Raw genomic sequence first — 23,428 nt, forward strand, 5'->3', positions numbered from 1 at the left:
TTTTACCACATTTACAATCATCCATCATAATAGGGCACATACAGTTACCTGATCTCACTTGAATCTGCCATTTCTTTTGCACTGCTAAGCGCATGCGCCAAAATACATAGGACAACGGACTTGAAAACCCCGGTACCATGCGGTAGCTTAAGAAGGATGCGGGCGGTGGATGAGAAACTAATAATCACCAAATAGGGGCCTTACGCACAAAACTATCTTCTAAACTGTTTTATAGTGTGACTAACGTGTTTTTTCCCACAAATTCTCTCGACAAAGCCTCAAAGCTGCTCTTCATTTTCGTTCGCATATGTAAGGGATACGCCCCCTTTCAACTCGAAGCGATAGGCTATTCCTGGCAGTGTACGAGGCCTGTACCGTTGTTTTTCAGTTGCTAAATGCCTGAAAACCTCAAGGGGAAGGTAGTCTGAGGAAAGTCACCACACCCGTATTTCAGTCCGCCGAAAAGAAACCACCTCAGAGCAAAGTTCACCTGTGCAGAAGTTTAATACAGACTTCATTTCACTTTTACTTCTTACATAAAAGCTGCTTTTATCGTTATTAAACGATTTTGCTCACGTGGGTGCGTACGGACAAACATAGGTAGATAGGTAGATAGATAGGTACACACACACACTTTTACGAAAACAATTTCAGTAAACCAGGCGCACGCCCACAGCCGGCCTTCGGCCGGTTGTGGGCGTGCGCCTGGTTTAAAAACTCGGATGAAAAGAACTGCGCTAGACTTCACACACAGCTAGTCTGAGCTCTCGGCAAAAGAGGTCTAACCGCATCCGGTTGTAAAACTAGTGTTGCTTATAAATTCGAACACTTACGAATCACGTGATTTGATACTCTGGAAGAGCTCATCGTCCTAGACCACCGCGCAAATTCCTACAGTTATGTGGCAAACTGGACAGACAGTAACTAGTTAGTTATTAGTGTTGATTCCGCTGTGAGTACTACATTCACTACTACATTCTTCTTGGTGAGTGGATATGTTCATACAGATCCTTAGAGTGTAAAAGATCTATGATATGTTTGTATTGTCCTTTACAGATTACTTAAGCATGTTATACTTTATGTACTAGTCTCACCTGGCTAGACCACTTTATCTTTGTAGGGATAAAAATGGGTGTGGTCCAGTTTGAATAGTCGCACTCATTCTGGACACACCTCTAAGCATGACATCACTGCTTTTGCACGTGTTAGTCCCACTGTGTCATATTATGTGTCTCACTGTGTCATAATTATTGTATGTCTCGCTGTGTCATTTTGTATGTCCCACTGTGTCATATTGCATAGCCAGTCACCATCATTAGTACGACGCTTTGATAGACCACCACCATCCGAAGTGTAGGTTAAGAGTGATGTATCAAGTATTATGTACAGATGATTTAGTTTGTATGTATGTTCAGGAGTCCATGAAATCTTGCATAGCCAGACTGACTAAGCCTTTCGCTATTGAGCAACATGCTTGTTTTGTATCCTGTTGTGTTCAAGCAAACACTGTGCCACATTTTAAAGTATAATAGTCTCAGAACCTAAACAGTAAGAAGAGAATGGCTTTGCCAATTTGCACCAAGCAGTGAAACTTCCCCTGAAAAAGTTGGTCTAGCAGCTATGTGAGATAGGAGGGTGTCCTGATATTCAAAATGAAATATAAATTCATTACAGTGGAACCTGTGTATTAAAGACACCTTGGGATCAACCAAAAATGTCCTGATTATTAAGATGTCCTGATTTTCCAGGTCAGTTTACATGTAAAAGCTGGTACTTTGGGGCCTCAACTAAGTGTCCAGGTTATGCAGGTGTCGTCTGTAAAACAGTAATTGTATATTCAGTCGAACCTCTCTAATCCAACACCTGCATAATCCTCTCTAATCCGACCGAAATGTCATTTACCAACATTTTTGTATAGAAAACAACCTCTGTAATCTGACAACTCTGTACCCCATAATCCGACACAAACTTTGATTCTCTAGACTTGGAAATGCATTGTTTTTGACCTTTGTAATCTGACAGAGAATAATAGTGGCATTAGAATAATCACAGAAAATAATTTTTAAGCAACCAAAGTAGTTAATTGGTTGACAGTAATAGAAAAAAGCTGTAATACTTACAAATTCTAAAATTAATTCATGTTAAAAACATTGTGTGATCTGTTTTACCTGTTATTTACTGCATAATCTGACATATTGTATAATGTCGGATTACAGAGGTGACTTGATAATCCAACAACCTCCTTTATTCAGCAAAATCTATGGCTCCCATTGAGCGTCGGATTAGAGAGGTTTGACTGTATACTGTAAAACAATCATTGTACAAACTGTTTGCTCATGGCTAAAATGACAGCTAACAAGTATGTGCAATATGTTTCTGTAAAATTAATTATTGTGTACAGCCTACTTTGTGTCTGGTAACTTTTCAGGTGTGATATGTGTAGAGCAACCCTCTATGAGCACAATGATCTAATTCATGGAAATTTTGGCACCACAATGACCCAACCAACCTGGTGTAACAAATTTTGTATTGCGAAATGCAATAAAAGACATATCTCATGACACATGATAGATACCTCAGATTTTGTTGGAAAAGTAGTGCATGGCAATTTAAATGAGCTATAGAAGAAGGAAATTGGAGAAAATTTTAGTGCATCGATTTTTTAAATTCCACGCAGGGCTACTACAGTAACTGAGTGTCATATGTTTGTACGGGTATGTGTGAAGGTCATCCTAGTTGATTACAGTGTTTATAGGGATTAGTGTGCTGCAAGGATTCCATGTATATATGTATTCCTATTCATAGTGTGGGTGGCTACTGAAAGTTTTATGGTGTGTACTCCTGTTTCTACAGTACCTACGCGATGTGATGGAGAAGGCTACACTGCAGGAGAAAACTAGTCTCCCCTGGAACTTACATCAGTGATCAAGCTTATCCTTTTTATGAACGAGTTAAGTGAGCCTACATGTGTGTATAGGTAGGCTACAGTACATTACACATGCACACACACATATGCATAATAAATAGGGACCCGCCAATTATGCTCATAATTTTACCTATTATGCTATGCTGCACTGCTCAAAAATTCACCTATTATGCTTAAATTAATGCTCAATTTTACCTATTATGCTCGATTATGCTCAATGTTCATGCCTTAGTTCATATGCTTTGCTACTAGTTTAACACTATATAGAAAGAAAAAAATGCAAATAATAAATTCTTGCTGCATGCCTGCATGTAAGAGACAAGATCGATATACTCTAATAGAACCACACACACACACACACACACACACACAGTCACACACACACACACACACACACACACACACACAGTCACACACACACACACACACACACACACACACACACACACAGAGTCACACACACACAGAGTCACACACACACACACACACACACAGAGTCACACACACACACACACACACACACACACAGTCACACACACAGTCACACACACACACAGTGCACACACACACACACACACACACACACACACACACACACACACACACACACACACACACACACACACACTGTTTTTACACTATGATGACTAAAATACTTGAATTTGGCATTTTCTGGTTAAACCCTGGTGGCTAAATGAAACCAGACCAGTGAGTGATACGAGATCAGCCATAATTTGAGACAATTATGATAAATTACTGAAATTCCTCTATAATTCATCCTCAGAGGATCTACGAAATTTTCTTGGAGGAAGCAACAGCAGCCTGTATGTACCTCATATATTGTCAAGTTTCACTTTGTCATGCTTCACGTTCCAGTGGTGGTCTGGTAAAATGGCAATCATTGCTGTAAACTGGCATTACAATGGATGTTCATGACTGTACACAAACAAAGAATGTTGGGTGTAATCACATACATATAGTTAAAGAATCTGTGAATAATTCTACACTGTGCGTAGTAAGTGACCAATCTACAATGAATCATTTTTATTATAGACTAAAGTCTCCATCACACTATACGAAAGTATGCTGCTTACTTTTTGGTCTCTTGTATGACTTAACTGAAATCATACCCATAGTGCTAAACATTATAGAGTTATGAAGGCGTCAGCAGAAAATTTAGCTAAATAGAAAATTCCATAGAACCGAGTCTGGTCTGGGATGTGCAGACATGTGGTCGCGCCTACCCAGTGAATCAGCATTTGAGACAATTATGATAAATTACTGAAATTTCTCTATGATTCATCCTCAGAGGATCTACGAAATTTTCTTGGAGGAAGCAACAGCAGCCTGTATGTACCTCATAGATTGTCAAGTTTCACTTTGTCATGCTTCATGTTCCAGTGGTGGTCTGGTAAAATGGCAATCATTGCTGTAAACTGGCATTACAATGGATGTTCATGACTGTACACAAACAAAGAATGTTGGGTGTAATCACATACATATAGTTAAAGAATCTGTGAATAATTCTACACTGTGCGTAGTAAGTGACCAATCTACAATGAATCATTTTTATTATAGACTAAAGTCTCCATCACACTATACGAAAGTATGCTGCTTACTTTTTGGTCTCTTGTATGACTTAACTGAAATCATAGCTAAACATTATAGAGTTATGAAGGCGTCAGCAGAAATTTAGCTAAATAGAAAATTCCATAGAAACGAGTTTGGTCTGGGATGTGCAGACATGTGGTCGCGCCTACCCAGTGAATCAGCACTGCGGTGCACCATTACTCATGGAAAACAACAGCACTTGCATGTGTCCAGCTCATTAAAATTTTCATTAGAGATAGGTACTATAACCAATCATATCACAGTTTTCTATATAATATTATATTGATGAAATCATTGAGGTTATTATAGTGATTACCTTAGTGAAGTAATGTATAATGATGCTCTCTAGATTTTTGTGAATTTAAAGTCATGTTTTACACAGTTTTGCAAAGTTTTGTCCCTCATAACTTATAGCCTGTGTGCACTTACTACTGATATTCTTGGTATGGTAGATTCAACCAGTAAAGTGTGCCAGATTCACTCAGTAGGGAGTACTCAAGTTGTACGATGACCTTTGTGCACTAACAACCGATATCCTTGGCAGATTCGGTCAGCAAACAGTACTGAAGTTATAATGACAGACAATCGGTAAGTATGATCATGGCCTTTGCATACTAATAACAGCTTATATTCTTGACAGATTCAGTCAGCGAAGTATACTCAAGTTGTTCCATGGACAATAATGACCATGGTCTTTGTATGATGGACGACTTGCAATAGCCTTTTGTGCACTAACAATCAATATCATTCGGCCATCAAGGAGTACCCAAGTTTACGGCAGACAACTGCTAAGTATGACCACGGCCTTTGTATAATAATGACCGATATCCTTGGCAGATTCACTCAACAGACAGTACCCATGTGTACGATGGACAGCTGGTAAGTTTTCACTAGCATTTGTTCACTAACAACTGATATCCTTTGCAGATTCAGTCAGCGAAGAGAACTGAAGCTGTACGACATACAACTGGTAAGTACTGTATGTCTGAGCATTTACAACTTTACAACTGTTCTGAGCATTTACAACTTTACAACTGTTATTTTGCAGTTTCTTTCAGTCAGTTATAAAGTTGTACCTTAAATTTTATACTGGTAATTGTAGCCTATGTGCTCTTTAAAATAACTATGTCTTGGCAGATGCAGCCTGGTGAAAATAGTACTACATGTATGGCTTGAATTGATGTACAGCAACCACCAACTGGGTCAGGCCTGGTGTAGATGAAGAAAAGCCACCGTGACAGGGAACATCTTAATGTTTTTTTTCTATACAAATGTAATTCTACATAAAGGCAAGCTTAGATTAATGCCACTTGGGATGACAATGGAGCTGTTGTTGTGTTTGTTACAGTTTATTGAATTACATTTTATACATAAATTCTTTAAAAATAGCACAGAATACATAAGAATTTAATAATAAGTTAGCTGTATGTACTGTGCCCACGTAACCATGCCAACAAGCTGTGGTAAGCTATACTACATTGTGTATATCTATTACATATGTACACATGATGTATACACACCAGTGTATAGCAGCCAATTTGTAATACACAGGATATACAATTGTAGTATATCATATTCATACATACCTGTGTAAATTGAATGTATAATTGAGTTATGCCTACTAGTGTGCACCTGAGTATATCAAACTTTTTGCACAGTGTTCGTGAGTGTGTTATAGATGACAATATCAGGTCAATAAGGAGTGACTAAAACAGTGGAGGGGATGAGTGTAGCTTACTGTCTTGTATGTGTAATATGATTGGTGCAGTACACAATCCATTTCTTGTTTCAATGGATAGGGAATGACAGTGGAGCAGAGGAGAATCACAAAAATGAAGAAGAGACTGGCTTGAAAGAACTAGGAATGTACAAGTTACCTGACGCACCAAAACCTTCTCCACAATACAATTGTGAAGTCAGTCCTGATGACTGATCCTGCCATCATTAGAATGATGACAACAATCTGCTCAGTTCAGAAGCTGCGAAATGTTCTGTCTGGACGGTTGCATGTTTCCATGAATGTCTATAAAATGCAGTACAGTGTAATGATAAACATGTACATAAAACTATTCTGGTGACAACAACATTGACCCATTCTGTAATTAGCACACATGTGATAAAATGATTACTTGTATAGTAATGGTGAAGATGAATGGAGTTGGAGAAGCTTCTCGGAGGATGATGACATCGAGTCAGACTGGATAACCTTAGAAGATGATGAGTTGGTCACAGTCGCACACCCGGGCCTGACAGGTATAGGGAATATATAATCTATGCTCTGACTCGCTACACCTGTGAATTACAGCATTGTAATTATTGTTTTACAAATACATGCCTATCTGTACCATAATTATAAGTGCCAATTATATTTTTATAATTTAATTATTGTTATAATTAAATTATGCATGAATCTTGTTTCATATAGGCAAATTTTTGTAGCTTTTCATTGAGGTCAATACTTCAGTTCAAAAGTATGCACTCAGCCCATGGTGTTGTTAGTATCTGTCTATTATAGGCATAGATTTGCATTGCTTAGTAATGGGCTCCTACAAGAGTTATTATAAAAGGAAAGATTTTCAAGGCTTGAGCCAATTACATATACTTTGAAATAGCTATTTCTTTTGAGCAACCTTATTGTGTGTACAACTATACTTTTCAAATCCACGATTACATATGCTCAAAAACTGATTGTAGTATATCATTGCTGTATTAGAGTAAGTGATTGTTCTTTTAGAGTAGCTATATATGTCAATATTATTTCTGTGAAGTGTGAATAAATCTGCCAAAAAACAGTAAAGGTAGCAATATTAATATTGCTGCATATTTGGTACGTGTATTGCACATTTCAATTAAAAATCTAAATCTTCTATTACACTGGCATAATGCTTGATGCTTTTGTTAATCATGCTGGTTGCTGGAAATTATTAGTGAAAGCTTATTTTCAAGGGAATTGTTAGGTTTGGATCAATATACATGAAAGGTACATTAACTGTTAATACTTGGCACAATTGTGAGATAACATTGCACAGATGAGAGGTTTGATTTATTGTAGTTTGCACACTTCATGGTGTTTTCCAAACATCCATTTCAACTGGATGGAAAGCATAGGGGTAGCCAGCCCAATCAGCGGGCTACCAGGGCTTTCAGCTGACATTATCAGGGCTAACAGTACAGGTTGAACTCAAATTACCTGTGATCACCAGGGCTAGGCATTCTAGCCCTGGTCAGTCCTGATGTGGTTTCACCACTGATGGTAAGGTGCTTTACATTAACTACCAATCCATATTTTTTCACATATACTTTTTCAAAGCTAAACATTTTTCTAAACTACATTTTTCTCACCCTGGTTAATGTCAGTCAACCTTCTGCAATGGCCTATAGCCCATCAATATCCTAAGTATAAGCAATACTTTGGTTTTTGCACTATATACTGAGCATAGAAAAACCTGTGCACTTAATAGTTATTTCACACAACATCCACAGTACAGAATTCACATACTACATAGAGGTTATAAGCCAGCCATTTCTCGCCAGTGTAGTCTATTGTTGTAAGGACAATTTTATGCAAAGGACAATATGTGACCGGATTTGCGAAAAGGTACCTTTTTCACACACAAAATGTGACCCATTTTTTGAACTTTAAAGCTTCATAACTTTTTGATAATGGCATATAATTGCTTGAACTTTTCAATACATGTAGTTACAGTATCTGGCTACATATTGACACTAAGAGCAAGTTAATCAGTATAAGGAGTCAACTGTTACATCATTTTGTTTGCTTGTATGTCAAATGTGTGGAAAAGGTACCTTTTCGCAAATCCGGTCACATATATGCATGGCTAAAAGCTTTTCCCCAGAATGGTCAAAACTGTGCAGCTGGTATTCACATCACCATAGCCATTTCTTAGTTATACCCTTGCAACTTTTGTCATACACTCTGCCTTTTGGGTGGGGGGGGGGGGGGGGTGGGATTCCTGCACCCTTTTTTCACAGCTTGGCTGTTTCAGTATTGATGATAATTTAGAGATAATCATTTGGAGATGTAATGTATGAATGAAACCAATTACTGTAACAGTCCGTGGCAATATGTAGGTAGCCACTTTGACCTGGTTAGGCCAGAGATCTAGATTAATATTTATTTCTGATATATCAAGTATTTCAATGTTATATGTGTTAGTTAAAAATGTTTTCTACATAAAATATAAGCGAACGTCATTGTCATGTTAATATTTTGTAGCTATATATGCACACAAACACACAATTTATTTCTATTAAAATAATATAATTATTTCAAATGCCAATGTAGGAGAATTCACTCTATGCACATTCTGACTATTGTTCACATCTATCCTGTGATTTTCTACACCACAATAATTGAGATAAACTTCTTTTTGATTAGCAAGTTTGATGTGTCAATGATTACTCAAATCAAAACATGACCTAGCATCAGTCTCCTATATAGGAAGTATAAAGTATATTGTACATCATTAAAATTCTTTTGACTTGCAAATGAAAACACATTTTACAACATCTTTAAACAGGCTGTAGGATCAGATGTCCTACAGACCTCCAGCACTGTACTGTAAAGTCTTAATAAAAACAAACTAATGTCCATTAGCTTCACATGGGGCACTCTCTCGTATACAAATACATGAAATTGACAAGGAGAAAACACCCTGACTGCTTGTAGTGAAAATTGGATGGCTGCCCAGGTACAGCCATGGATTTTTTCGCCTTTCTTTACCTTTTCAAACATACTTAGTACAACATCTTTAAACAGGCTGTAAGACCAGGTGTCCTACAGACCTTCAGCATGCACTGTGCTGCAAAGCCTTAATAAATAAATAAATTATTAAATTTCTGTGTACATAGTATTTGTGACTGGATTTTGGAAAACCACTCTTGTACATAGAAAAATGTATTTTAATAATTTAAAGTGTTGCTATTCACCAGCCTTGGCAGCTACACATATGGATTATGGAGCAATTCACAACCTTTAAGAGCATGTAGTAGCCATGGTAATCCTTGTGGAGTTTTCCGCCATTTTAGATAGGTTTTTCACCAGTGTTGCTGTATCACAACTCCTCAAAAAGGGGTGGAGGGTGGGGTGGTGGACTTCCCCCTCTAAATCATGTACAGTCTCCTCTGACAAGGTGACGTTAATTTTAATCATCAGCTTCTCCATTAATGGTGTCTTCAGATTCTTCCTGTCATAATGATCCTCTCTTTGATGGCCGCTCTACCACTGATCCTCTCCGATGTCATCATCTTGATCACCTGAGGTCAGGCTCCTTTTCTCCAGGTTCCCCTACATTAATGGTCACTGGTGTAGTTGATATAGTGAGCATTCTCGCCGGTGTGAGAGTGGTGTGAGTTGAGATGCTGAACGTCTCATAGTTGGGGGTGACTTGTCAGAGTGGTCATCATCAGAATGTGTAAACCTAAATACAGAGTAAAAAATAAGCTCTGTAAAAGGTGTTTACTACATGCATGCATATATACGTGCACAGCACACTACAATCATACTACACTACACTATACTACTCACACACACTCTTGATTACATTACGCATAATATGCTCAAGCATGCACATAAGCACACACTACACTACACACTGGAATTAATGGTTTGTGATCTCAAAGCACAATGCACACACATGTTACTGGTATAAGATAACACCCTCACTTCTCTATGTGTCATAGTCTCTTGTTCAACAAGTCATTCTCCCTCTTCAGTGCTAACAACTAATTGGTCTGTTGTGTGAGCTTGTGTTCCTGCAACAGACCATGTGATGATATTGCAACACTCAGGGAATGACACAAACCAGAAACTATGCAAGATCTGTGCATGCATATTATGTCTAGTATCAGGATTATGATGGTAAACTTATATTGGTTAATCAATGAAATGTTAGTAAACTTGGTAATTGTGTTAGTACAATTATGTATTTGTTGTAACTACTAAAAGGATTTTCACATGTACTCCGCATTGTGTTCATATTGGTCAAAGTCATGAGTCTTGACTTCCTAAATTCACAGGTTCTTGTTTTCTCACAAGTGTGATAACACTTACAACACAATCTTTGGAAATCTATAACCCCCTAAATCATTATGGGTAAAGTGTTCAATATTGGATTGTTTAATTTGCTAAACATAACAACTTCCCAAAGCTATAACTTCAAGTTAACAAAACTGATAGTTTGTGGCAATTGTGAGCAGTCAAATATGTACATAGTTTCCAATTGTATTATACATACTATAATAGACGTTTATTAGTTTACAAAATGTACTTGATAACCTCTTTAATAAGGCCACCTCATTGCCGAGGCCAACACTAATGGTCTCCTAAGTGGCCCTATTACAGAGGTATCTCAGTAATGGCATAAAGAAACACATTTGCAATAGCTTTATGGATTGCCAGTAAACTCCCACAGGTTTATATTCTAATAGATGGCAGTAGTATGGGATGATCAATAACAGACCTTAGTTTGAGCCTCATACAACATACTCATTGTTTTGAGGAGTTAATAACAATGGAGAAATAAGGAAAAAGAAAATGGATCCAATAGGCCACACTTGGAAAGACATTATATATTGTAACAAAAATATAATGGCCCAATATAGCAATACTTCCATGTGTACTTTCAATTCACATGCTAGAAACATTGACTGGGGGTATCTAATGCAACCTTGCAGAACTTAGCCCCTCCCACTAAAACTAGTCACACTCACCAGGTCCAGTATATATAAGGTTCAGCTGCTCCTGATCACTCATGGAGTAATTGTTGTACTCTCTGAACAGATACAATAGACCAAGTGGTTTAGAGATGTTTAACCCCACATCATCCCAGTCATCGAAATCCTTCAAACAACCAACTAGTATACTACACTAAAGAATAATTTATACACTTTACCTGGTCTTCATTCCCCTCACTAAAAGTGATGGCAGTTAACTTGTTTCTTTGTTGTAGCAGGTACTTGTGGATGAGACAATTCAGAGCACTACTCTCATGAGGTTTAATGGAGTCCTACAACAAAGCAGCTACAAAATGTTGTAGACATGCATGTTTCCCCAAAAACAGAAAAAGGAAAAAAAAGAGTCTGGCCATGCAAGACTACAGAATTTAATATGATGTATGCATTCCCACAATACTGTTATCTCACTTTTGATTATCCACTTTCCTTTTTCTTTTCTGTGACGTTTGATTCTAAATAAACAGCAAGTGGAATAATTCTTGTAGCTGAATACACAACAGTTACCTGTGGCCGTTGTTAAACTTCCTCTGAGTGACTTGGGCCTTGCGTAACTCAAATACCAAAACTAAATAGAACAGCTGGTTCTACTGATACACTAACCATACCCACTACTCTCTCATCATTCTCGTGGTTACTGTCATCAGAATATCTTGATAATTCTAGCGAATCAAGTGTTGATAAGCTGGGTGTTCTTCCTACAACATTAGTAAGTAGCCATCATTTAAACTAGTCGGTTACCGTCACTGATCGATGTCAACACCAAATTGAGGTGTTAGTAGTGCTTGTTCAAAGTTTCCAGAGTTGGAAAAGAAATTCTTTAACGTAGACAATTCTTTCCCAGCCTCGAGCAGTTCAGAGTGCAGTTCTAATGCTGATATAATAGGTAGGATTTCCATTCAAAATAGGAAGGTGCTTCATTTTGTTGTTTCTGGAGATTTTCACACAGATTTACCTTTAAGTTAAAGCAAACAAGTGCTAGTTTGTTATTGGAATGTTTACAGCAGTCGCTATCAGCACAATTTTAATATCATGAACCACGATAGTGGGTTCATAATAGGGATCGCCCGGCCCATGTTTTTTTTTGCAAAAACTCTAATAGAACGCACGCCTAAAAACTACCTTGGAAAGCATCCTCCAACTCAAAACCACCCTCTGGTGGTTATTTGCAATGAATATTGGTCCACTAGTAAGTATCAAGTGAAAAGGAAACAGTATGTGTATTTCAGACAAAACTGAAATTTGCCAGTTTGTTCAGTCATATTATTAGGCCCCTATTTGGTGATTATTAGTTTCTCATCCACCGCCCGCATCCTTCTTAAGCTACCGCATGGTAAGCCATTATTTACTCTGCGCATGCTCAGAAGAACACGTGATACCAAACTGTTATAATTTTTGTTGATGAACGCTACAATTCGCTATATATCACCAGGAGAACTGTTGTTTTCCTTAGCAAATTGCTGCAGTGCCAGTTGCAATCGTGCTCTATCGACTTCATCAAAGCAGGCTTTCAGTTGACTGTCGAAAAACAGTTGGCGATCACGAAAAGTAGAATCAGCTGGTGAAGGAAATGTTTTTAATAAGAAAGAAAGACAATTTGGACAAGGTCTGTACATCAGTGTGTTAATATTATAAAATAATGGCATAATGGTAATACCCTCCCGCCCGCATCATAATAATTAGAAAGGCTGGATGAGAAACTAATAATCACCGAATAGGGGCCTTAGTATACTTATTATTCATAATATTATTTTGTTTCACTCATGTACAGCAAAAGTTATCCACTTTTTCGTGCTAAAAACTATATAGCCATGCTTACCGAGTCCTTCTTCATGTCCATGACCTATTTTTGATTTCATTTTCGGATGGGAACAGCCCAAACCGAGCCGTTTCTTCGGCTTTCCAAAACACCATTACGCTCGAGAAGCCATACACGATCGCACTCAGAGTTAAATTTTTTGGTGTGCGCTACTTGTGGCTAATAGAATCTGTCTTTATTAAACTCAGTATAGGCCAGGAAGCTTAATCTGGGCTGATGACTTTGTTGCAAGGTGGTTTTTTCGCTCCGTGATTATTGTACGTGGGCGGGTTATCCAGATTAAATACTCTAATAGGGCAGTCATGTAAATACTCTAATAATGCAGTCAAGTGTATAACAACAATCCTTGCACTGAATTTGACAGCTATTAAAGGCACCAGTAATGTAAATTGTAGCTCATATTGGGAGACTCTCAGTCTGTATGCACATTGCAATTTGATCAGTTTCATGTCTGTACTGAAACGTTAACAGCATTACTATGCAGAATGCAAAATTACACTATTCACCACAGTTTTCATTATCAATCAAGGAAATCCAAGTTAATTTGTACACATGATATTGTAGTCAATAGCGTGAGAAGATATTGCTGAGGAGATGATATGTTCCAACAACTTGCACCAAATACTAGTCAATGATATAGGTCTATAGTTCGATGGATTAGTACACGGGCCTTTCTTGTATACTGGTGTTACATATGCCCTATTCCAGTCTGAAGGGAGTTCACCCTGATGTATAATGCAGTCAAGTGTATAACAACAATCCTTGCACTGAATTTGACAGCTATTAAAGGCACCAGTAATGTACATTGTAGCTCATATTAGGAAACTCTCAGTCTGTATGCACATTGCAATTTGATCAGTTTCATGTGTGTACTGAAATGTTGACGGTGTTAGTATGCAGAATGCAAAATTACACAATTCATAACAGTCTTCTTCATAATCCATTACTGAATTAATAAAAAGTACACAAACTAGATGAATAAAAAATTGGAAATTTTAAAATAAGAATAGGGATCGTCGCTGAAAAAAGCCACTAAACAAGAAGGGATCACTGGGGTGGTAATGTAAACCACAAATCCCTATTTTGACTCTCTGTCGGTGGTAATGTAAACCACAAATCCCTATTTTGACTCTGTCGGTGGTAATGTAAACCACAAATCCCTATTTTGACTTACCTCAAAATGACTAAGTAAAGATTTATGACTGAATCAAAATAGGGATTTGTGGTTTACATTACCACCCCAGCAATCCCTTCTTGTTTTGTGGCTTTTTTCAGCGACGATCCCTATTCTTATTTTAAAATTTCCAATTTTTTATTCATCTAGTAATAGAGGACCTGACAAAGTTTTGTATGCACTTAATTTAGGAGCGAGTATCTCAACTGTTTCAGGGTAATTTTACCCCCAGGAACAACATGGTAACTGTGCCGAAGCCGTATCACTCTGCGAAACATGTGAAAATGATCATGCCGTTCTCAATTACACATACTTATTTTAAAAACTTCTTTAATTGTTAGAGCAACAGAATTTTTGAGATACTCAAAGTATTCAGAATAGTCATGTTCATAGGTAGTGATAATGGAGGGGGCATAGGGGCTATGACCCTCCCACTTTTATTGGTCAATACTTGTAACAAATACTCTAATAGAACAGTCAACCACTCTATTAGTGCAACCAAATTTAATTTCTCATTAAACTGTAAGTGACTACTTAGTTTACACAGTCAAAATAATAACCTTTATGACCATGGACATATTTAGGCATGCATAAACACATATATTAGATCATAGTTTTGTAATAGATCTAACACCACTGCTTTCCAGGATTTAAATTCCAAATTAGATCTTAAAAGCGAGACAATTAAAGCTCTCATGTTTATTGAGTATGGGTGTCACAGAGGGTTCACTGTTGAGGAGCTGCTACAGCATGAGATTACCAATTCTGCATTCTTAAGCTTTTTGGTGGACAAAAATGGTTATTTGAAGAAGAGTACTAAATCTCAACTTGGCACTGAACTGCTTAAGTTGTGCCCATTAATAGATAAAAAAAGACTAGAAACTCCCCCACCAACTCATGCCATTGTTATTGACTTTATGGCCTTGGTGAGAAAGATCCCTGTAAAGAAGCTTAATCTTCCAGTTAAGACATTTTATGATTTTGCTTTAGCCTTGACATCTACCATCACTAAAGTTGGGCAGAAACTCATCTTGTTTTTTGATGAAGACAGCATTAAGAATGCTTAAAGAGCAAGAAGAAATACCACAGAGATGGTGGTCCTTGATAGGATTTTGCCAAACCAAAAAATTCCAGTGGTGTTAGAAAACTTTTGGTCATCTTCTATTAGCAAGACTGCTTTCCAGACATTCTATGTCAACTGGCTCAAATCCAATTACAAAGGAAACAAACCTCTATACCTTGGTACATCACCACAGGCATGGTTGTTAAGAATTGAGTGTGCTTCCCCATTTCCTAGACTCAACTGCACACGAGGAGCTGATGACAGAATGATGTTCCATGTACAGGTCATTTTAAGTCACCGGTCAGGAACTCAGGGCCTACATCCATTACACTGTCATCAGGTGATACAGATGTCTTTGTGTGCCTGTTGTATCACCTAACAGTCAACTGGAGAAATCTTGGCCTCTGGGAGCTCTGGCTGGTGTGCAATTCAGGAATGAATAGGTCAGCACTACCACTTCATGACATCTGTGGAGCACTGGGAGAAGAGTTCACAAAATGCCTGCCTGCACTTCATGCACTGACTAGATGTGATACTACTAGTAAAGTATCAACTAAACTTGCAGCTTTGAAAGCCATTCAGAAGCCAGAAAATTCTTTGCTGATTGTAAATTTTGACTGCCCACAGCTGACAGAACATGTAGTACAAATGGCAGAGACATTCCTGGTAAGGTGTTTAACAGATCACGAAACATTTGATGAAATGCACCTTGCTGCATTCAATAGCAATGCTCTCAAGATGGATTTTGAGAAAACACCTTGTACTTCAGCAAATGCAAGAAAACATATCCAGAGAGCCTATTACCAACAGCAGCTATGGGTCCAGGCTCCATTTCGTGATGCTAGCACAATTTTGACAGCTGAAACTTTTGGCTTTGAAAGAAGAGGCATTGTGCTGGTTCCTAAGATAGTTATATCAAAACCTGAAGGTCTACCAGATCCCTGTACATGTGGCAAATGTACTCACAAGAATGGATGTCGCTGTAGGGTAGCTGGACTCTTGTGCTGCAAGTACTGCAAATGCAAGGCAGGTGATTCCTGTCAGAACCCTAACAATGAATGAAGAAACAGTCTGTTGTACTATCTTATGATTACAGTGTGTTAACAATATAATATGAGGTAATATGAGGTGAAGGGAAATTGAAATGCAAAACAGCCCTGTTAAAAATATGCAATCTATTACAAAATTATGATCTAATATAAGTGTTTATGCATGCCTAAATATGTCCATGGTCATAAAGGTTATTATTTTGACTGTGTAAACTAAGTAGTCACTTACAGTTTAACGGAAAATCAAATATAGTTGCACTAATAGAGTGGTTGACTGTTCTATTAGAGTATTTGTTACAAGTATTGACCGGAGGGTCATAGCCCCTATACCCCCTCCATTATCACTACTTATGAACATGACTATTCTGAATACTTTGAGTACCTCAAAAAATCTGTTGCTGTAACAATTTAAGAGATTTTTATAATAACTACATTTAATTGAGAAAGGCGTGGTCATTTTCACATGTTTCGCAGAGTGATATGGCTTTGGCACAGTTACCATGTTGTTTCTGGGCTAAAATATTATTAAACTGTCTATTACTTTTCAATATCAGTGCAGTTTTAACTGCAAATACCCAAAAAGTGGTCACGTGGCCAACAATCCCATTGCAGCTATAAAGGATGTGCTATAACACTACAAGATGTAGAAAAGTCTTCATTATAAGGCAAGAAAATACACTAGCTAATTGTGACTGGTCACCCTACAATACAATGATTTCTAATAAGTAGCCCAATTTAACTAGCTATTATGATATTTTTAGTCACGTGAGTTGTATGTTTTTGTGTGGTAAACTTATGCTGATACTCAATGCTACAAGCAATCCAATAATAAATTAGCAATTGTTTGCTTTATCTTGTGTGAAAATCACCACTAACTAGTAAGAAACAACAAAAGAAGTACCTTCCTATTTTGAGTTGGAAACCCTATTATAGGAAGCCCTCCTAAATTAGTGACGTTGCAATGTCCTTCCAATCTCTCTGATATCCTGGGTCGAGATGCCCTTGGGGTTGACGTGGCACCCATATAGTGCCATCAACATTGATTGTGGCTTACCGGGGTTTTCAAGTCCGTTGTCCTATGTATTTTGGCGCATGCGCTTAGCAGTGCGAAAGAAATGGCAGATTCAAGTGAGATCAGGTAACTGTGTGTGCCCTATTATGATGGATGATTGTAAATGTGATAAAACTGTTACTCACTGTGTTGTTGTGACTCCTTTATCACCAGTGAATGGCCCTTCGGCTGGTAGGTTTTTAGCGCATGCGCAATTATAATAGGACAACGGACTTGAAAACCCCGGTAGGTGATTGCGGGAAAGTGCGCAAGCGCACAATAAAAATGACTATAGGGATTACCCTATAGGAATTGATTTAAAACTTGGAAGATTGCTGGTACTGATCAAATAAGCTGAAAACATGAATAATGAATTCGAAGTGCACGTGTCTGATGTCATAAGAGATTTCGAAGATAGAGTCAGTTGTGAATGGTCAACAATCAGCTCTGCACAGAAACTCAAGAGACCATCTTTAGGATCTGGCACTAAGCTTCGTCATATGTATGATCCGTCACTAAAACTTACCCGAGGAAAGACAAGATCGTGTCCACCCCCTCCACCAATGAAGCCTCCTGCACGGAATAAAATTGCTTCACGATTTCGGACACAATCCGGCGGATCCATTGTATATCCTCCGAGCCCGCAGTCCCTTGTGCCCCAACCTAAGACGTTTACTGACAGTAGAGCTCTATGCAATATTCAGTGTGACTTTTGTGGAACTGGAAACTCTACGAATGTCCACTCATGTGCAAATTGTGGTAATCCCAGGAGTGCTCGATGGATGAAGATCACTCAGGTGCGAGCTCGGGTGTGTTCAGATTAACTGTTTATTGCTTCAACTATGGCATGTAAAGTAGAAGAATTCTGCAGCTGTTAAGTGTCCAGACACTAATGCACTTGTCAATTTCATGCCCCACCCCCCACCCCCGGGGAGGGTGGGGGAATACAGGGGATTTGACAAATCGCGGTGTCAAATTCCCCACTACTGGGGCAAAATCGGCTGTCAAATCCCCACTATGTCCCCACCCCCATAGTAGGGGATTTGACAACACCTCAAGGATGATTAAGCGCATATTTCATACACACGACTAGTAATAAACCTGCCCTGTAGCTAGCTAGTATAAAAATTATAGCGAGTGCGATTTTATTGTTTAGAAATGTAACTACCGAAAATCGGTCAGTGAATTGGACAATTGTCAATTGCCCCAGGGGTGGGGACAAGAAGCAATGTCAAATCCCCACCTGGGGTGTGGGGACGCCCGGGGGTGGGGGGGTGGGGTATGAAATTGACAAGTGCATAAGTATCCAGTTTATATGTAGTACGTAGCTAGCTAGTAAGTAAATTATAGTTATGATTTTACAGTCTGATATTCTGAAATGACTATTCAGATATTCACCTCTTCAGGTGGCGTGACATTATTCAATTCGTTTAACACACCATTCAATTATTTTGTAGTAAGCTGTGATTAGACAGTGGATGAAGCCAACTGTGAAGCTTGAGATTGCGAACAAGTCATTTGTGGGTAGGTCATGGGAGGTTGCTAGCTGTAGGCCAGGCAAAGTTGATTGCTTTTATTCACAATACATGATTTTTGCGCTATCGGCATGCACAACCTGTGTGATATTTAAAAAAATATTGTACTACAAGCAATTATTTTTGCAATAGTTTTGTGATCATGCAGGGGCAATCTTCAAAACAATTGGAGGTGATCCTATCTACATGGTTTAGATAATAAACTGTCAACCTATATCATATAGGCAGGTACAAGTCCAGCTAGTTAAATTATTGTATTCAGTAGTTTTGAAAAAGTGATTTGGAAGTTGAGAAAGGTTCATTTACTTCTACAATTAGAGGTGGAAAATGAGCTTTATGCTGAGAAATGATTTGTGGTCGAGAAAGTTTTAGCTACTTGCTTTCATCAAGGTGTTTGGTTATGGCATGTGGTGTTGTAGTCACATATACTAATGACAAATTCATGCCTTAATTGTAATATTTTTACTTGGTACAGAAGTCAAAGAATGTATCATAACCCTATACTATAGGTTATTTCCAACATGTGTATAACTGCACGACCAATGCAATGTAAGCTCTGAAATCAATATCCTTTTGCATTCAAGCACCAAGAAGTATGGATAATGTATATAGTATTGGCTATGATAGAAAATGACATAATGTGTTGAAATATTATAGATTCCTTCATTTAGAATACAGGTTGAAGATTCATTTTGAGATCACCACATTGAATCTAATCCTACAACTGAAATCAACTATGCATAAAGTAATACAGATTCTCTTGTTCATTCGATTGCTTTTGCTTACTTCTTAATCTTTGGCACCTCTGCAGGAGTATTACTTATATAGCTACTTACTTCTACAGCAATGTAATAATATGTCACAACACCTTATTACCCAGTAACTTACACATTACATCGAGTTACCTTTTGTTATAGCCAACTGACCAGCTATATACAATAACAGTACTCTTCATACTTTCGACTACAAATGTACTCTAACTCATGATCGTATAGAGCATTACGTAAATATATTACTGTGCATTAGGTATAGTATTATTACTTTGTTATGTAATAAACTGTGAATAGAAATGCACCCAAAAATATAAGAATTGTTACATAATGTGTTATTTATAGTAACGGGTTATTCCTGTAACAATATCATTCAGTTATACAGGAGCTTCTCAGTCTAAACATACTGTCTGTAACTATGCACTGGAATGGAATCTGAGGCTTTGTCAGTCAATAATAGAATCACTGTAACAGATCTGAATAGTTGAATCACTATTGTGGCATGCTGTATATGATAACATGGGGATTTCTTCTGGGTGAGACTTCCTTTATATTAAATAAAGTGTTGATAATAGATATTGTTTCATCTAGTGCATGCAGTCTAAGATAAATCCATTTTCTTTTTGCAGCTGGGTATATATATAGAGGTTATAGACAAGTGCCTTGGAACTTAGAACTTCTTTGGTTGTTAGTTCAGATACTGGAGTTCAACTCACTGATTAAGACCATATAACAATTTCCTTTACATGGTCACAATACAACCCAGACTGCACCTTAGGTTACTGCAGGTTGCTGTGGTTGGGATGGTAACTGACAAGAGATGAATAAGACCAAAGCAAATACTGTACTAACAATATTCTATTGGTGTTTTCATTGCTACCCTATTCACTACTGTAAATAGCAGTCTGACTAATTTGCTGTGGCTCCACTCACTGTCCAGGATTGTATCTATCTAGTAAAAATATGCACAAATATTAATGTCCATCTCTGCATCTGCATGAGCAATATCCAGCAAAAAAAAGGGCTAATAATGTTGATTCTATTGCTGATTAAAGTCTTCATAAAGTAAGTGATCCCATTATCAATAGCTCTGTTGGGTTGAGGATAGAGGTGTGTGGTATCAAATTTAGACATTATCTCAATGAACTTAAACTTGATCAATTAACATATCTATAATTGAAACAAATGTGGATTTAGTTAACTGCCAACATCGTAACCTGTAACCGGTAAAATGAGCAAATGATTAGAAAGAAGTAAAACAAACATTAGTTTTAGTAATTTACGGAAGTTTACCATTATTTAGATTAATAAACCTGTCACCCTTATCTCAATAAGTCTTACAATGACTCAATAATTCGATGTATCTATCACATGGCTCAGTTGAGAACAATTTCCTTTCAAAAAGGATATTTCAAAACAAAAATTTCACAGATTCTTTTTTAAAGTTTCTATAGGATTCTGGTAGTCTGTCAGCAAACAAAGCCCATCATGTGTATGTAACTAAACATTATGTTTTTGTTGACTACAATGAAGAAACATTCCAGACCAGCTATTTCTACTTAGCTGGCTGGTTTTGAAGCATATATTGTTTACCATCGTGAACCTTTTAAAATTAATTTCATACTATTAATCTGTGTTTATTGTCTGCTGAGTACCCATACTGTGTTCTCTTGTGTACACTACACACTATAATCTACAAGCTTGTTAATGACTTACACTATATTGTATTTTGTAGGAACAGGTGGCACTCAAACAGCCCTTCAAATCAGATATGCTCAGTGGTCCAGCTCCCATAAAATGGAAAGAGGGAGCTTCTGCACCAGTGTGTAGTGGATACCATAATGCCATATTATACAAAGGAAAGATTTATATTGGAGGAGGTAATGACTGTGGATTAACAAAGCCGTCACACAGGATAGATATATATGATCCAAAAGAGAACTGTTGGAGTCCTTCTCCTATCAATGTACCTTATCACTGGTTTGCAATGACCTTTTTTGATAGCCAGTTAATGATTGTTGGAGGAAAGGATAGATGTAGTTATGTCACTAACAGAATTTTTTTACTAGACAATAACAATCAACTGAAGTACTACACCAAGATGATTACTCCAAGATGTCTTGCCACAGCTGTTAGTCATCTGCAGAATTTATTGGTAGCTGGAGGCAAAGATAATGACCAACAGCCATTAGCCTCCACAGAAGTGTTTGACATTATTTCAGGACAGTGGTATGCAACCGGTGACCTACCATCACCACTCTGTTCACTCCAGGCGACAATAGCAGACAATACCATTTATCTGTTAGGAGGGGGAAGTCAAGACAGTTCATCATCTAAAGTATATACTACTTCATTGGGTATGCTAAGCAGTAAAAAAATAAAGTGGAATTCTGATCTAAGTACTCCATGGAACCGATCATTTCCTGTAAGTACACAAGGTAAAGAACTTCTGGTTGTTGGAGGGAGGAAGAAGATAGGAGTCTACTTTTATTTACACACTAGTGACATTTATGTGCTAAACAAGCTAAATCACAGCTGGAAAGTTATAGAGCAAATTCCTTCTCCAAGAGTTGCTCCTGTTGTAGTTAGCATGTCTGATACCATCATTGTAATAGGAGGTGTTGATGAGGATGGGCAGTTTACTAACACTGTATGGATTGGCTCACGTGAACCACAAAAACTTGCATGTATGTAGCTAGCTGTCAGTGTAAACTTTGGTTATATTTAAATTATTGTGCTAGTAATTCAATTGGTTTTGTAAATGTGTCAACTAGCAAACCTTTGTTTAGCTATTTAACACCACAAGTTTACAAGGTTAACTAGCAGCTTGACTGCACCAGGCATCAAAGATGCTTCCAGCACAACACATCACTTTTTTGTCCCCATATGTTGGGTACTGTGAAGTGTGATAGTGAGATATACTGTAATACCTTAAATGGTAGTACCATGCTATATTGTAGTAACACATTATAGCTAAGTATTCACTATACACATACTATATCTGCCAGTGTATATAAAAGTAACTAAAAGTGTTTTGCTATAAAGATATTTAATAATCATCACAAGGGTTTAATGCTAAAAAAGTTACAACTGCAATGTTGTCAAGCAGGATGTAGCTAACTTAAACTATCACAGAATTTAATAATAAGAGCTCTTTTAAAATTAGTGAAATCATGTGCACTGTATTATACTTGTTCTGTGAAAAAATCATGTAGGTAAGCTACTGCATTCATTATTGCATAAACCAAACATGGTGGGTTGAAAGAATGTAACTGCATCTAATTATTGAAGGGTGGCATGCACTGACTGCTAAATCAGTCTTCATATTTACTACAATTTTTTTGGCATTTGCTACAGCGAATCGTTTTGATTTTGGTACCTTATTGTGCTTACCATGTCTATCTTGGCACCTTAATTGTCACGCTGTGTATCTTGTATTATCAGAAACATTTAGTATATGTTTTGCCGTAACAAACAAGCAAACTTATTATATATTTTAATTTTGCAGGTGTTATTTTTAGCACTCAATAGTTACTAGGACTGTGCGATAATGAAATTTTTGTTATTGCAATAATGCATCTCATGATCATGATTATTACGATACTAAATAGATACTGTAAATAACTCTAATAATTATCACTGTTGATAGGCTTGATATCATTGATAGGCTTGAGCGA

At 37.5% G+C, this 23,428-nt stretch overlaps 1 protein-coding gene and 2 long non-coding RNA genes across 17 annotated transcripts; 2 read left to right on the top strand and 1 right to left on the bottom strand.

Annotated features, from left to right (window-relative positions):
* Positions 1-696: 696 nt before the first annotated feature.
* Positions 697-6,892, top strand: LOC136262767 (uncharacterized). Of its 15 annotated transcripts, none has more exons than XR_010704313.1 (8): positions 697-985; positions 1,303-1,353; positions 1,675-1,748; positions 2,854-2,955; positions 4,990-5,125; positions 5,178-5,416; positions 5,465-5,507; positions 5,675-6,892. It is a non-coding gene; the product is annotated as an uncharacterized lncRNA (long non-coding RNA). The 15 variants fall into 15 exon arrangements; XR_010704317.1 differs by having other exon boundaries at positions 1,307-1,353; XR_010704314.1 differs by lacking the exon at positions 1,675-1,748 and having other exon boundaries at positions 701-985; positions 1,303-1,357.
* Positions 6,893-8,877: 1,985 nt separating this feature from the next.
* On the bottom strand, positions 8,878-11,559 carry LOC136262771 (uncharacterized). Its single transcript, XR_010704322.1, has 5 exons — positions 11,452-11,559; positions 11,270-11,399; positions 10,224-10,312; positions 9,532-9,978; positions 8,878-8,991 (listed from the first exon to the last, which is right to left on the bottom strand). It is a non-coding gene; the product is annotated as an uncharacterized lncRNA (long non-coding RNA).
* Positions 11,560-17,808: 6,249 nt separating this feature from the next.
* LOC136264726 (kelch domain-containing protein 8A-like) lies at positions 17,809-22,446 on the top strand. Its single transcript, XM_066059502.1, has 2 exons — positions 17,809-18,243; positions 21,487-22,446. The coding sequence occupies exons 1-2, from the start codon at positions 17,809-17,811 to the stop codon at positions 22,444-22,446; spliced, it is 1,395 nt and encodes a 464-aa protein (XP_065915574.1).
* Positions 22,447-23,428: the final 982 nt, after the last annotated feature.

This window comes from Dysidea avara, chromosome 8 (genome assembly GCF_963678975.1).
Source record: "Dysidea avara chromosome 8, odDysAvar1.4, whole genome shotgun sequence".
In the NCBI taxonomy this organism is placed as follows: domain Eukaryota; kingdom Metazoa; phylum Porifera; class Demospongiae; order Dictyoceratida; family Dysideidae; genus Dysidea; species Dysidea avara.